The sequence below is a fragment of the Abramis brama genome (assembly GCF_963993115.1).
Source record: "Abramis brama genome assembly, chromosome: 3".
Lineage (NCBI taxonomy): Eukaryota > Metazoa > Chordata > Actinopteri > Cypriniformes > Leuciscidae > Abramis > Abramis brama.
The window spans coordinates 10,876,918-10,892,669 of NC_139965.1; the positions used below are offsets into that span (position 1 = coordinate 10,876,918).

Here is a 15,752-nt window from a genome sequence, read left to right on the forward strand (position 1 = left end):
GGCACTGGCCATGGAGCGATGTCTGCTAACTGCATCAGGACTGGGAACCATGCTTGGTTCTTCCAGAACGGTGCTACAAGCAGCACTGGGCATTTTGTTTCCCTGACCCGTTCCAACACCTGTGGCAGGAGGGAGACGGGGGGAAAAACGTATAGCGGGCAGCGCGGCCACCTTCGGGACAGCGCGCTATCGCTCTTTGAAAAGAACGCAGGGCAGTAGGCGTTTTCGTGGGACGCGAATAGGTCCACCTCCGCTCTGCCGAATCTCTCCCACAACAGCCGGACTGTTTGTGGGTGTAGAGACCACTCGCCCGGGGGAACGTTGTTCCTGGACAGTCTGTCTGGGCCCACATTCTGAAGCCCAGGTACATGCACTGCTCTCAGCGAGCGTAAGTTGTGCTGAGCCCATATTAGGAGGCGTTTCGCCAACCTGTACAGGGATGTGGATTTCAGACCGCCCTGGCGATTTATGTAGGACACCACAGCCATGATGTCCGAACGGACTATGACGTGTTGGTCCTTGATGTGGGGACAAAAACGCGTCAGCGCGTTGTGCACTGTCAGCATTTCTAAGTTTTTGTGTTGGAGCTTTTCTCGTTCCGACCACAGGCCGAAGAACGGTCTGCCCTCGAGCAGCGCTCCCCATCTCGAGGTGGATGCGTCTGTCGACACCATCCTCACTCCCGAGGAAGTCCCCAGGCTTACACCTGATCAGTACCAGTCGTCCGCCATCCAAGGCACCAGGGCTGTAACACAGTTCTGATCGACCTTGAGGCATAATCGACCGGACACCCGCGCTTTCAACCAGAACTGCAGCGGGCGCATGCGGAGCAAGCCCAGCCGGAGAACTGACGATGCTGAGGCCATAAGACCCAGCATCCTTTGAAACTTCCTGAGCGGGGTGAAAGCGCCGCGGCGGAAAGACTTCGCCGCGCGCTGAATGTGCAGCACGCGCTGTGGCAACAGCCGCGCTGTCATAGACTGCGAGTCCAGAACGATACCCAGAAACGAAATCGTTTGACTGGGGTTCAGTGAACTCTTCGCCCAATTGACCGTGATACCAAGATTCTCGAGGTGATCGAGTAAAATGGTTCTGTGCTCCACGAGCTGAGATCGTGATTGGGCTAGGATCAACCAGTCATCCAAATAGTTCAGCACTCGCATGCCTCTGAGTCTGAGAGGAGCGAGCGCTGCGTCCATGCATTTCGTAAATGTACGAGGTGCCAGGGACAAACCGAACGGCAGGACTGTATACTGGTATGTCTGACCCTCGAAGGCGAATCTCAAGTATCGCCTGTGATGTGACGCTATCTGTATTTGAAAATACGCGTCCTTCAGATCTATTGACATAAACCAGTCTCCTCGGCAAACATGCGCGAGGATTTTCCTGGTCGTGAGCATTTTGAAACTGCGTTTCACTAATGCTTTGTTCAGCCGTCTTAGATCCAGTATGGGTCTGATACCATCGTCCTTTTTGGGGACTAGAAAGTATCTGTTGTATAGCCCCCCTTCGCTTTGAGCTTGGGGCACACGCTCTATCGCCCCTTTGCTTATCAGTTTTGATATTTCGGCGCGAAGTAGGTGTGCTACTTCTGAAACCACCGTAGTTGGACGCGCGCTGTGAAGCGGGGAGGGCGTCGACAAAACTGTAGCGAGAAGCCTCTCTTTATAATGCCTAGCACCCAGTCCGAAACCCCTGGAAGCGCTGCCCATGCTTCTGCATGGTTGGCTAAGGGCTGGATGCGAAGCGCGCTCTGTTCGCCGTGCGACAGAGGCGCTTCGGGGCGCAATAACGTAGGCGTTATGCCTGTGGCATTCGAGGCGGGGGGCGCGCTTATTACAGCGGGCAGAGCGCTCGTCCTCGACCTTACTACAGCGCTTGACTGAGTGAGGGAGGGCTGAGCGGGTCCCGCGGGACTCATGTCTGCGAGTAAATGTGGGCGGGAAGCGGGCACATTCACTGCTTTGGGCGCGCTGTCTGACTGAGCAGAGCGAGCGCGCACAGGTCTCGTTTTTACAGAGAGCCTGTGGTCTGTGAGACATAGTGTTTGTGCGGGCACTTTCACTATGTTGGAAGCGCAATCGACCAGAGTCGATTTTATGTGCGCGAGCCCTAAGTGTAGGGCTGTGCTTGTGTGTAGAGATGGGCACTGAGGAGTGGGCATCGACGCTACACTTATAGCACCATCAGCCGTGGCCGGGACACCAGAAAATACCGTGAGTAAGTGTGGGCTTCGGTAGAAGTCCGGCCATGTACCACGTGCTCGTGGGCTGCAAAAAACACGTCTGCAGTTGCCTCTCGGGAAACAAACAGAGTGATTGCATTCGGCGGCATAATATTTTCTGTCGGCAGGCCTGGGATTCGAACCTCGGATCCCCCGCGCGAAAGTCTAAGAATCTACCACTGGACCACAGTGAAGATACATAGACAAAGTCAGCGCGAGTATTATCCACACTGGCGTTTGCTTGCAGGCATATACCACGTGCTCGTGGGCAGCAAAAAACACGTCTGCAGTTGCCTCTCGGGGAACAAACAGAGTGATTTGCATTCGGCGGCATAAATATTTTCTGCCGGCAGGCCTGGGGTTCGAACCTCGGATCCCCCGCGCGCAAGTCTAAGAATCTACCACTGGACCACAGTGAAGATACAAAGATATAGTCAGCGCGAGTATTATCCACACTGGCGTTTGCTTGCAGGCATATACCACGTGCTCGTGGGCAGCAAAAAACACGTCTGCAGTTGCCTCTCGGGGAACAAACAGAGTGATTTGCATTCGGCGGCATAAATATTTTCTGCCGGCAGGCCTGGGGTTCGAACCTCGGATCCCCCGCGCGCAAGTCTAAGAATCTACCACTGGACCACAGTGAAGATACAAAGATATAGTCAGCGCGAGTATTATCCACACTGGCGTTTGCTTGCAGGCATGTACCACGTGCTCGTGGGCAGCAAAAAACACGTCTGCAGTTGCCTCTCGGGGAACAGACAGAGTGATTTGCATTTTCAGACGCCTGCAAAATGCCAGAATGTGAGAAGAGTGGATATCGCCCAGTTTCAGCGGGGCTGAAAACACTCCATTCTCCTTTCGCCAGTGACGCACGGGAACCGTAGAAACGGTGTTCGGTTGCAGGCAAGCGGGTACTACGCGCTCGCTGGCTGCAAAATGCATCTCTGCAGTCGCCTTCAGGGGACTGACAGAGCAAAGCATTGGCGGCATAAATATATATGCCGCTAGACCGGGATACGAACCCCGGTCCCCCGTGTGGAAAACGTATAATTCCACCACTGAGCCACAGGGGGATACAGGCTTTTGAAAGCGGCGTCAACATGTATTCTTCGGCTTTTGCTGGCAGGCAAGTGTGTAACAGACTCACTTGCTGCAATAATATTTCCAGTTGCCGAACAGGGAACTGAGAAATGTGAGAGAAAAGAGGTCAGACCGACCAACGGTGGGACTAAGAACACTCTTTTCTCCTTCGCCGGTGAATGACGCGTGCAGAGGCAGGGTAGCTTTTCTTGTAACGTAAAGAAAAACTAATCCCGCCATCCGCTTCCAGGAAGGGCAGCCTCGGAAAGGATGCCCGGCGAGTCCTCAGAGTCACCGTAGGCAATTGGCTCGGAGTGAAGGCGTTTCGCCGTCAGCGAGCGCGAGCGCTGCATGAGAAAGCATCTTGAAAAAGACGCAGCTCTTTTAGGGGTGCGTGTTGCAAAGCGAACACACACACACACACATACACAAGAACAAGAATGTAAAGGATATGGCGTCGGAAAGCGCAGCAGGTACGGCGGTAGAAGGCGGCGTTGGCCAGCGGCTTCAAGGGCTCGTCCCGCTGAAGTGCTTGCATCAGACGACGCGTGCTTCCTCGTGATCCAGCGATGCGTGCGCTTCGCTGAAGAGATTAAAATCAAGTGAATCAGCCTTCTCGAGCTCCTTTTATAGAGGTAAGCCACGCCCGTCTCGGCGGGAAGTGGCGAGGAGGGCGCAAAGCGCCCTCATTGGCCTGACGTCACCCCAGGCCTCGCTCGATAGGCTTATGCAGTTGCCGCAGAGCAGCCAATGAGCGAGCAAGCCGTCTCGCCATAGCTGACTGCTGCTGCAACGCGTTTTACATATATGAAAATTAAAGGATAATTTTTTGCTTCAGTGTTTCGTGAAAAGAGACTTTTCCCGTAGCGTTTTAGTAAAAACGCAGTACGAGAGAACTCTCGTAAGAGAACTAGAAAAAGCAGTTAGATTGGAAGCATCATAAAGAGAGGAGAAAGAACCACATGCCCCGGTGTTGGGTGTTAAATTCTTATGAATAGTTTCAATTTTTTCGTTGAAATAATTCATAAAAATATCACATGTAGTGTTAGAATGCGAATGCAACGAGAAAACATCTGGTGGTCGCAAAATACGGTTCATTGCTGAGAACAGCATTTTTGTATTCCCACCACCAGAGTTTAACATATTGGCATAATAACTAGTTTTAGCAGTAGAAAGGGCTTCTTTGTAGTCTCTGATGTGGTAATCATACATTTCCTTGTGCACAGTTAAACCAGATCTCGTATATAAACGCTCTAGTTGACGCCCCTTAGCCTTTAACAGACGCAACTCAGAGGTATACCATGGAGCAGTATGAGCAAATGAGACAGTCCGAGTTCTAACAGGTGCAACAACATCCAAGATATTCTGCAGCTGATCATTATAGCAGGAAGTCAGCTCGTCCAGGCTAAGTAGTCCATCAGTATTCAACAAGTTATCAACTTCATTAGAAAACACAGACAAATCAATGTTCTTAATATTGCGGAATGTGATAGTACGGCTTTGAACAGTTTTTGATACAGTTAATTTGGCACTAATTTACAGCAAATAAGATCGAGTGTGTGACCCTTTAAATTAGTTGGAAAATCAATGAACTGTTTCAGTCCAAAACTGTCCAAACATGATAGAAAGTCTTTTGTATCAGTAGCAGTAGCTCTGTCCACGTGGATATTAAAATCACCAACCATAATCACATTTGGAAAAGCAGAACATAATAAAGTTAAAAAAGCAGAAAGTTCAGTTAAAAAGTTAGTGTTAGATTTGGGTGGACGGTAAACTTATAACTATAAATCTGTAATCTTAAGTTATTTAAAGGGGGGGTACAATGGTGTTTCATGTATTCAGAGTTGTTTACAGTGTTAAAGAGATGTATTCTCATGCTAAACATGGCCGAAGTTTAAAAAATATATTTTGGACGAAAAACTGAGAATTTCTGTGCCGAAAATCTTAATTCTGGGCTGGTACAAGTTTTTTTTATTTTTTTATTTTTTTATTTATTTATTTATTAACAAAGCAAATACAAACAAATCAGGTACAATGTAAAAGTCTTACTACAACCTGTGCACGTCTTAGAAAACAAATACATAAAAGAACAGGGAGCATATTATAAATGGCAAAAATGGCATTTACATATTCAAAAGAAAATTAATCAAAAGGGCAATTATTCAATAAGATTGTTTATAAAAGAACCCAGTTTCACTGCATTCTTGTTATTAATCAATAATAAAGAGTTATAAAAAAGTTTCAACTCATTCCTCCACTGCGTAATGTTAGGATTTATCTTGAAAAATCGACATTTATGTATGAAATGTTTACTTAACAAAATGACTTTGTTAATACCAAAATCATTGTGATCATTGCGAAAAATACCAAATTTTATATCATTAATTGTTAGATTCATCATCTGAATTCCTTTGGAGATGAACAATTGTTGAAGGTCCTGCCAAAACCTTTGTACAACTTTACACAAACAAAAAAGGTGATCCAAATCTTCGGGGTCATCTTCACAAAAGCTACAGTTTCCTACATCCATTTTAAATCCATATTATAATAATTTAAATCTAATTATGTAGGAGGACTATATTTTTTGACGTAATTTCGAGTGAATTTGTCCACTGAAGCGCAGGTAGGCATGAAAGAGAGCTCAACTTCACACACTGTCTGAGAGAAGTGTCTTTCAGGGCCGCGCTTCAGATGTTAAACACACACACACACGAGTTACCAATTCCCTTTCGCGTGTTCCACTTCCTTGAACATTTACACTGGAGAGGCTGAAACTTTTGTGATGATGAAGCACTGACCCGTCAACTGTACAGAGCGTCATTCACGTTTGTTCACGTTCATGTTGTCTCCACACTGCATTTGTTAGAAATTGTAACTGGCCAAACAGCGACTGGCGGCGTTTCATACACTCGTGTTTTTTACTCATATTTAGCTCATGGTGAGTGTTCATTATAGGCCCTGTTTACTGTATTAATAATAAAGAAGTTCAGTCTGAACAGTGTCTCAATTATATATACTGTATCTTAGTGGAGAGAGTTTATGAGGACAATGATGTTCAACTCACCCTTCACAGAGAGAGAAAGAGAGCTTGATGTTGATGAGTTTGGTCTTCCATCTCTCTGTCCTTTACACCAGTACTGACCCTGATCAGACTCAGTAGCTCCTCTGATAGTGAGAGTGTCTGTGTTTACAGTGTAACGCCCATACGTCTGTAATATTACACTGCCTTTATACCACTCATATCTCCAGTTACTGTAATCAGAGTTTATCACACACTTCAGATTGACTGTTTCTCCAGTGAATACAGGACTGGCTGGTGTCACAGTCACTGTAGATGTGGGTAAACCTGAGAAGAAAGACAGAAACACAAAATGACTCAAACATCTCTTTTATCTCAATTATAATCTCAGTTATAAAGTTTTATATATTATAGCCTAATATTTTTTAATTAAACATGCAATGCGACATGTGATAATGTTAAATAATATATTGTTGTATAATGTGTTCTGATGCACATTGGTGATAGTAGATAGAATACATATACAAAGCTGACAGGAATTCTGAGGAGGACCCAGATGCAGAATATGCAAGGGATGTTATTTATTGACAACAAGTAACTGCACAAGATAGGTGAGGTAGGAATACAGTCCAAACAATAGGGCAGGGCACACAACTGGAGAACAGGTAGGTTGAAGATGAGACAGCAAAGACGTGACAGCCAAAGATGGAGACAAGGCAGCGGCTCAGGGAATCAGAGGAATGACAGTTGGTGATGAGACTAGATGTAGCACCAGACTCTGCCAGACCAGGAGAGTCAACGCCAGGATGCAGGGCAGGAACCAACACCAGACAAGACTGAACAGGCCAAGACAACAAGTGATAAAAGCAAAATAAAACTGATAATGAGAGAAAAATAAAGAAACTAAATTCTGCAATAACAAGATCTAGCAAAATAAACAAAAGATAATTAACTGAAACTTGCAAAAAGAAATAAAACAAGACAGCAACCTTGCAGAGAACTAGAGAGAAAAGAAATAAAAAAAATTGTTGGCTGTGTATAAGAGGTAAAAACGATATAAATACTGTTCGTTTTCTCACACAAACCGCTCGTTTCGTGTCTTAGGCCATCAATGTGTACTTACGATGGGGAATTGTTTAATTTGGATGATGGGGAATTGTTTTAATTTGGACTCTGTGCATGCTCTTTACGACAGTGACCACAGACCTGCATGAAATGACTGACAGACAAGAACGGTTTGACCTAAAAATATCAAAATTGAAACTACTGCGGAAAAAAAGACACCTACATCTTGGATGCCATTGAGGTAAGCTAAAACATACCAAAATTGAATTTCAAAGTGAACTATCCCTTTAATAAAAAAATACATAAAAAACAAGTGGGAAACCAAAAATAAAACTTGGAAGAACTAGATCAAGATAAAGACCTGAACTTGACTAGACTTTAGTAATGTTACATGTGACACTGAAGCTTCAAAGCACGTATCGAGTTTGCAGCGCAGTTTCTCATGAATCTCCGTGCCGGAGCGTGTATTGCTTTCAGATAAACACATGATCAACGAAAAACGAAGCCTCACTTTCTTTCCAGTCTCATGAACGCTTCACTTTGCGTGTCGGAATGTTTGAACCCAGACCTCTACTCTATAGGTTTTTGGAAGTTTAAGTCCATTTACTCATTTCTTTTTTTATAAATATGTCTATAGCCTATATTACATGATCAAATATTCTGACATATGAACAGCATAGAAACCATAAAATAATTAGACCACCATTTACTTGCATCAGGCAACTCTGTTGGTATTTTTATAATTAGGATTAATTGTTACATTTAATTTATTCTGAAAAAAATAAATTAAAAACTCAGTGTGAAGTTTGCACTGACAAAAGCTGCTCCAAATGAATTTATTAATAGCACAACGTTTCGACCATCAGGTCTTCATCAGGCACAATACCAGTGTAGAGTAAAGTCAACTTTAGATAGAAACAGGTAATCACCTTAATTGGGCCCACACACAAAAACGTGACAAATAATACAAGTCATGTGACAAACAAAAAATATAACAAATAAATAAAAATAGAATAAAATAATAGCAATATAAACAATGTAACAAGATCTATATTAATGAAAAAGAAAAGAAAAAAGGACATATACAAACAGCTTAACTAATAATCAACAACAGATGAAGAAATGGCTCAATCACTATAAAAAATGCTTAATATCAAAATACTCATTCAACCCTGATGGTGACAAAGTATTTAAAGGCACACTATGCAAGATTTGTACCTTAATATAACAGATTCGAAGTCATTTCGATGGTAAACAAACTCGTAGTAGGGCGAATCATCCTGATAGCAAAGCGGGGTGGGTGGGGGAGGGGGTGCAGGTTTCAGAGGTGGCGGCCGACAAATCTCGCGAGAATCACGACTTGCTTTACGGCACGACGTCACATACATCAACAACATATGAAGCAGCCTCTATGGAAGACACTAGCACGCATTTCAGACGTGAATCATGGCAGAGTCGACAAAGAAAACGAAGAAAGCGCGGTTGGAAGAGTCAAGGAAAAGAAAACGAGAAACGTATTTACGACAGTAACGTTAAATACAAGTACGTTTGACAAAAACATAAACTGCATAGTATGCCTTTAAGATATAAAATCCAAAAACATTCCCTCTGTAATAATTTCTTCTCATAATCTCCTCCTCTTGAGGTTTTTTTTTAACCTTCTCTATACCGATATATTGTAAAACACAGACGTTATGACCTTGTCTAAAATGAGACACTATAGTATACGCATATATCCGGACCTTATATTACTGCGATGTTCGCTAATGCGAGTACGTAATGGTCCGTACGTTTTACCAACATATGCAAGACCAGAAGAGCAACGAATGAGATAAATCACATGAGTAGAAGCACAGGTAATGGTATCACGCATCTGAATATTACGGCCAGAGCGAGGATGACTAAAGGAACTGCACTTATGTGTAAAGGCACATTGGACACGCCTGGAGGAAGACTTGGAATACCTTGTTTTACACGTGAAGGAAATTCAGATTTTACAAGCAAGTCACGAAGATTGTTTTGACGTTTAAAAAAACATTTTGGATCATTTTTAAAAACACCTGATAATTTAGGACCACTTGAAATAATATGCCAATATTTATTCAAGACTCTACAGAGCTCCGCACCTAATCCAGAGTACTTAGTACAAATGGGAGCATTAAAAAGTTGTGTTTTATTATTATGCTTAGTTTGTAATCACTGTCGATAACTGCATTATCAATCCATTCATTACGGTAGCCACGATTCAAAAATATTTGAGTTAAATCAGTGGATTGTTGAGAGTAGGATTCATCTGTGCTACAAACTCTCCGTACACGCTTAAATTGACTAATAGGCAAACTCTTAATTAAAGGTCTAGGATGGAAACTATCGCCTCTTATAGTATTACGATCCGTTGGTTTTCGATACAGATCGGTATGGAGTTTCCCGTCACATATGTATTCTCTAACATCAAGAAAACTGATGCTTACTGGATCACATTCCATAGTAAATTTCACATGCTCAGTCCTTGAGTTAAGATAATTCAAAAATGTCAAAAGCTCTGCAGGTGTTTTAGTAATCATAAAAATGTCATCAATATACCGTTTGTAAAGCAAAATCTGACTTTTTAAGAATTTGAATTTGACTAAAGAATTTACAACTCCCATATACAAACAAGCATAATTAGGTGCCATTTTACTACCCATTGCAGTTCCTTTCACTTGTAAACAAAACTCATCCTGAAAACGAAAGAAAGAATGTTAGTCAAGACAATATTTGCTAAATCCAATAAACATACTGTACTAAGTTTTACATCCACAGATCTTTGTGTTAGAATTTGTTCTAAAGCAAATAAACCTTCAGTATGAGGGATGTTGGTATATAAATTCTGAATATCAAAAGCAGCAAGAAGCACATCATCAAAAAAAAAAGTCAAGACCATATAATGATTCAACAAAATCCACAGAATCTCTTGCATAAGATGACACAATCATTAGTTTCAGTAGTAGGAATAAAGGAAAGTCCCTTGCTCATAGCAGTGATGCAAGCTTTTGAGAGTGACTTATCTGAGTCCATTAACCCCCTGGTTGATCCTTGTCATCCGTGGAGGTAGAGCAAAGCCTTTTCCGCTTGCCCCTTCTGCATCTCTTCTTGATCGGTTTTTCCTTCAATCCATTCCCTGAATGTTGGGCTGGGTACGGCCTAACAAAATGGAACCATTTCCATTACCGTCGTCCAACAGGATCGGAGTCAGAATCACATGAGGTTGAAGAGGCCCAAGTTCTGCCATCACTGGGTTGTTTCCGCAGTAGCAGCACGACTGCGATGGAACGAATTAGACTCCGGTTTTCCATCCTTCCAAAAATGTACCTTTCCATGTTGATAGTCACCATTGTCCCTTGCAAACTTTGTACGTTTAATCGCTCTGATCTCTTCAGACAGCTCAGCTCGTTGACGTTCAAGATCTTTTTTGAGTTCCAGCAAATGCAGGAGCTTTTTGCAGACCTCTTGGTATAATTTTCTGGTGGAGATAATCGCTCAAGGTAACTGCATGATAATATTGCTTGATTTCCCATTGAAGATGATGCTGGAGTTTATCAATAAGTGATTCGACATCTATCACGCTCGAAGTATAATTTTCAGCAGAATCTCAGAATAATCTGCTTCACTGAATTCAAATGTCGCACTCAAAGAAAGAAAATCTTAATCTGCCATAATGGAGCCAGCAAGAGGAAGTAATCCTATAGCGTCTCAGTTTAGACAAGTAGGTCATAATGTCAGTGTTTTACAATATATCAGTATAGAGAAGGTAAAAAAAAAAAGAAAAGAAAAAAACACCTCTAGAGGAGGACATTATGAGAAGAATTATTACAGAGGGAATGTTTTGGATGTATACTTGAAATACTTTGTCACCATCAGGGTTGAATGAGGATTTTGATATTAAGCCTTTTTTATAGTGATTGAGCCATTTCTTCATCTGTTGTTGATTATTAGTTAAGCTGTTTGTATATATAGCCTATATCCTTTTTTCCCAGTAATATAGATCTTATTATATTTTTGATATTGCTATTATTTTATTTGTATTTATTATTATTATTTTGTCACATGACTTGTATTATTTGTCACGTTTTTGTGTGTGGGCCCGATTAAGGTGATTACCTGTTTCTATCTAAAGTTGACTTTACTCTACACTGGTATTGTGCCTGATGAAGACCTGATGGTCGAAACGTTGTGCTATTAATAAATTCATTTGGAGCAGCTTTTTTCAGTGTGCAAACTTCACGCTGCTTCTTTTCGTTTATGTTACTTTGTTGTCCTGCACCTGAGCCCAATCTGAGTGTTTGGGATGTGCACACCAGTTGTGTACATTTAATTTATTGCCACACTTTAATATGTGAATTCTATTCAGAAAACTGAAAATTTAGCGTTGTCAGGCTTTTATTTGTAATTAATAGATAAAACAACGGCGCTGCGCACTCGGGTTTATGGCTGCTATAAACTTGACCTGCCACAAGATGGCGCTGTTTTTGACACTCTTGATGCTTTGAAACTTTTCCTGAAACAATCAGGGGAAAGCCCCAGTGCTTCATTAGGCTTCATTTGCCCATCACTACTAGACTTAAAATCAGGAAAAAAAAGAAAAAAACCTGGATAAAAACAAAACAAACACAAAGCTAGAACTGACACTAAACTAAATCTAGCACTTATTGACAATGCATGCACACAATGAATGCAGACAGCACATAAATCAAACCAGCAAAGACATGAGGGAAAGAGGCACAATATAAAGGGACCAGAGCACATGAGGATCAGGTGAGCACAATTAGTAAAAATTACTGGATGAGGACTAAACGAGGGGGCGTGGTAACAGGAAACAAGGAGGCGGGACAAGATGAGCACATGGCAAACACAAACAAAGACAGAGCCATGTGCTCAAACAAAGACAAGGCTGCCAGGGCAGAACCTGACACAAAGCTGTATTAAGTAAGACAGTAGTTCAATCTGAACAGTCTCTTGATTATATATGTGATCATAGAATAAGTTTATGAGGACAATAAAGTTCAACTCACCCTTCACAGAGAGAGAAACAGCAGAGCTTTCTTTTGATGAAACCGATCTTCCATCTCTCTGTCCTTTACACCTGTACTGACCCTTATCCGACTTAATAGCTTTTACAATACTGAGAGTGTCTCCGTTTACAGTGTAACGCTCAGACGTCTGTAACTTTACACTGTCTTTATCCCACTCATATCTCCAGTCACTGTGATCAGAGTTTATCACACACTTCAGTTTGACTGTTTCTCCAGTGAATACAGGACTGTCTGGTGTCACAGTCACTGTAGATGTGGGTAAATCTGAGAACAAACACAAAAACATACAAACTGACTCAAACATCTCTTTCAGGGGAATGTAAAATAATTACATTTTGTAAATGTTTTACAAAACTGTTTTAAGAAAAAAATTATGAGGACGTTGAAGATCTGAATGAAGTTTTATTTCAGCAACAGTGACAAAGTGCATTAAAGCCCCTGCGTTCATCAGAGTCAGAATAAACCTGAATAATCCAGTGTTTCCCACACATAGACTAATTTGTGGCGGTGCGCCACAGAATCAACACCGGCCGCCACATATTGCTTCTCTTTAAATCACGCTATTTAAAATACGCAGTGTATTCATTCAGCTGCATTTCCTTTCCCTGCTCTCCCTCCGTCTCTCTGTCACTCACACGTCTCTCTCACATACACACACACACACACAGCCCCCACCCCCCTGCACACCGTGTCTGTCTCCATGAAAACGAGATCATCCGAGATCAACGAGATCAAAAAATATTTTATATTCTGAATACAATGTTGTCAGTGAGTTAATGTTGGAGTCCCAACCCGACTCTTAGCAAACAAGCGATTGCGCCTTCTTTAGTAAGTTAACTAACATTAGTCGCAAGTTTGCAGTAAAATGCAGTTGGGTTGTCGAGGTCAAAACACTATTTAAGCTGTGAATCAAATAAACTTATTATAAATAATGTTATGTTATTTTTAGGGTGTTAAATATGTGGATTTTGTGAAGGTGTGAAGAATTTTTGATGCTTTTTTGCTTTTTGAAGTTTTATATTAATGTTAGCTATGCTTAAAGCTACAATCTGTATTTTTTCGCCACTAGGGGTCGCTAACCTCTTCAAAACATTAACAAAGGCGTAGATTGATGACGCAGTAAATGAGAGGGGAATCATGGCATAGAAACACAAGCATAGAAACAAGGCCCTGCCATAAATTTATTTCACTACTTCAGTTTCATTGTGACTTTAAAATATTGATGTGAGTCCTGAGAGTTATAAACTCTATAAAGTCACTTCAGTTATGAAATGCAGTTTTCACTCTCAAAATCACTGATAACACATTATCTGTCTTATAAAGATACACTTTATGTCGTTGTGCATCTGACAGAATAATGACTAAAGGTGAATTACTTCAGTCCTCTTGGCTGATTCAGAAGAATATAAGAAAAGTGTTGAACAACAAATACTGATTTTAAATGATCATTAAACAGATGTGAATATGAACACTCACCTGATACAGTCAGTGTAACACCAGCATTGATGTCTGATCTCGTTGCTTCACATCTGTATTTATCACCATCAGACAAAGGTATGATTTTGGTGTCTCCCTCAGTGATGTCTGGATTGATTGAACCTTCTCTAAACCATTTGTATCTCCACTGAATGTCTCCTCCTCCCTGTATGTCACATGTGAGAGTGACTCTCTCTCCTCTGAACACACACTGATCTGGCTTCACCTTCACTACAGGTTTCACTGAGAAACAGAAGTAAACATTGAAAATGTGTGTTATGATGTGTGTTATGAGCTCAAAATGTCCTTATGTGAAAAACATCATGATATTAAAGACCTAGTTTGTGTTTTTGACAAAAAACAAACAAACAAAATGATTGGTAAAAACCTGTAGTCTACTGTACTAACATCTGTACATGAAAAACATGAAGGAAAACCTTTGAATCATTGCATGTGTCCCGTTTCACACTAAAATACCCCATTATGCTATTTTTACGGTTCCTAATTTAGTTTTGGAGTCTCCTACAACAGGTTTACATGCATGTAAAGTCACAAATTATTTAAAACTTTATCGACAAAATGAACTAGCTTCCGGCAGACGGCCGTACGCATCGATTTAAGCCAAAAGAGTAACAATTGAACTTGAACTCAAAGCTTACGCTACTCCTACATCTACAGTACGTCATACATCGTCAAGTGTTACTCCTCTGGCGCAAGTCGACTTGCGTACGGCCGTCTGCCGGAAACTAGTTATTTTAGTCGACAAAGTATTAAATATGGACATTTTTCTTACACGAACGCATCGCTTCACTTCAGAAGGCCTTTATTAACCCGTCAGAGTCTGTGGAGCTCTTTAATGATGGATATGATGCACTTGTATGGACTTCAAAAAATGGATTGTGTGTCCATTCACTGCCATTATAAAGCTTAAGAGCCAGGACATTTTTAATATAACTCTGATTGTATTCGTCTGAAGGAAGAATGTCATATACACCTAGGATGGCTTAAGTAAAGAGATGAGTATTAGAGTAAGATGGAGTAAATCATGGGTTAATTAAAATGTTTGGGTGACCTATCCCTTTAACACTCCAGTTACTCTGCATGAACCAAGCAGTTGACTTGAATCAGGGGCAAATTGTACGTTTCTTAATGTTTTCTCATGAATCTGAAAGAACTATTTTGTGGAAAAAAATAGAAAAGAATCAAAAGTTCTGCTCGTCGAAGCAGTTCTGCTGCGTTTGATGTTTCGTAACGAATTTATTCTCCTAATATTGTATCATAAAATCATATAATCATACATTCTTTGTTGAAATGTGCAGAAATGTAAATGACAAATATGAAGATTTTAAATATTCGAAGTGAAGGAATTCCCACCCAGTGCAAGGATATAGTCTCTTCTAGCACACAGAGCCGCCGCTGCATGAAGAGTTGCCAAATCCACGTTTTCTTCATTGGAATTGAGCAACTTTTACACTTTTGCTGCGGGTCGCATATTTTCAAAACGTGTCTTTATTATATGTGGTTTCTAGCATTTGTAACTTCAACAACAATTGTAACTTTTAGTCTCCGCCGAGGGAGGCGGCGCGCTAACAAGGGCGCTAAACACCGCGGCCTCGACTGTCAGTCGCTAGCGCACCTCTTCAGATCAGGAGAGAGAGGCTTACACACACAGCTCTTACTGGAGCCCGTTATACCATTAATGACAAATTACATTCATTCTCATTTTTTATTACTTATACAGTATTTTTCTGTTGTCTTAAATAACATAGAGATGTATGTAAAATTACAAAAACAATGGTGATAATAAATTGTAAAA

The 15,752-nt window shown here is 41.5% G+C and overlaps 1 protein-coding gene across 1 annotated transcript in view; it reads right to left on the minus strand.

The window, feature by feature from the left end:
* Nucleotides 1-15,752, minus strand: part of LOC311080143 (obscurin-like) — a 395,902-nt gene that overhangs the window by 190,381 nt on the left and 189,769 nt on the right. The window contains exons 14-15 of the mRNA XM_084109914.1: nucleotides 12,440-12,724; nucleotides 6,369-6,650 (exon numbers count right to left, since the gene is read on the minus strand). Of these exons, the coding sequence (XP_083966040.1) occupies nucleotides 6,369-6,650; nucleotides 12,440-12,724 (567 nt within the window). The remainder of the gene's footprint in view (nucleotides 1-6,368; nucleotides 6,651-12,439; nucleotides 12,725-15,752) is intronic.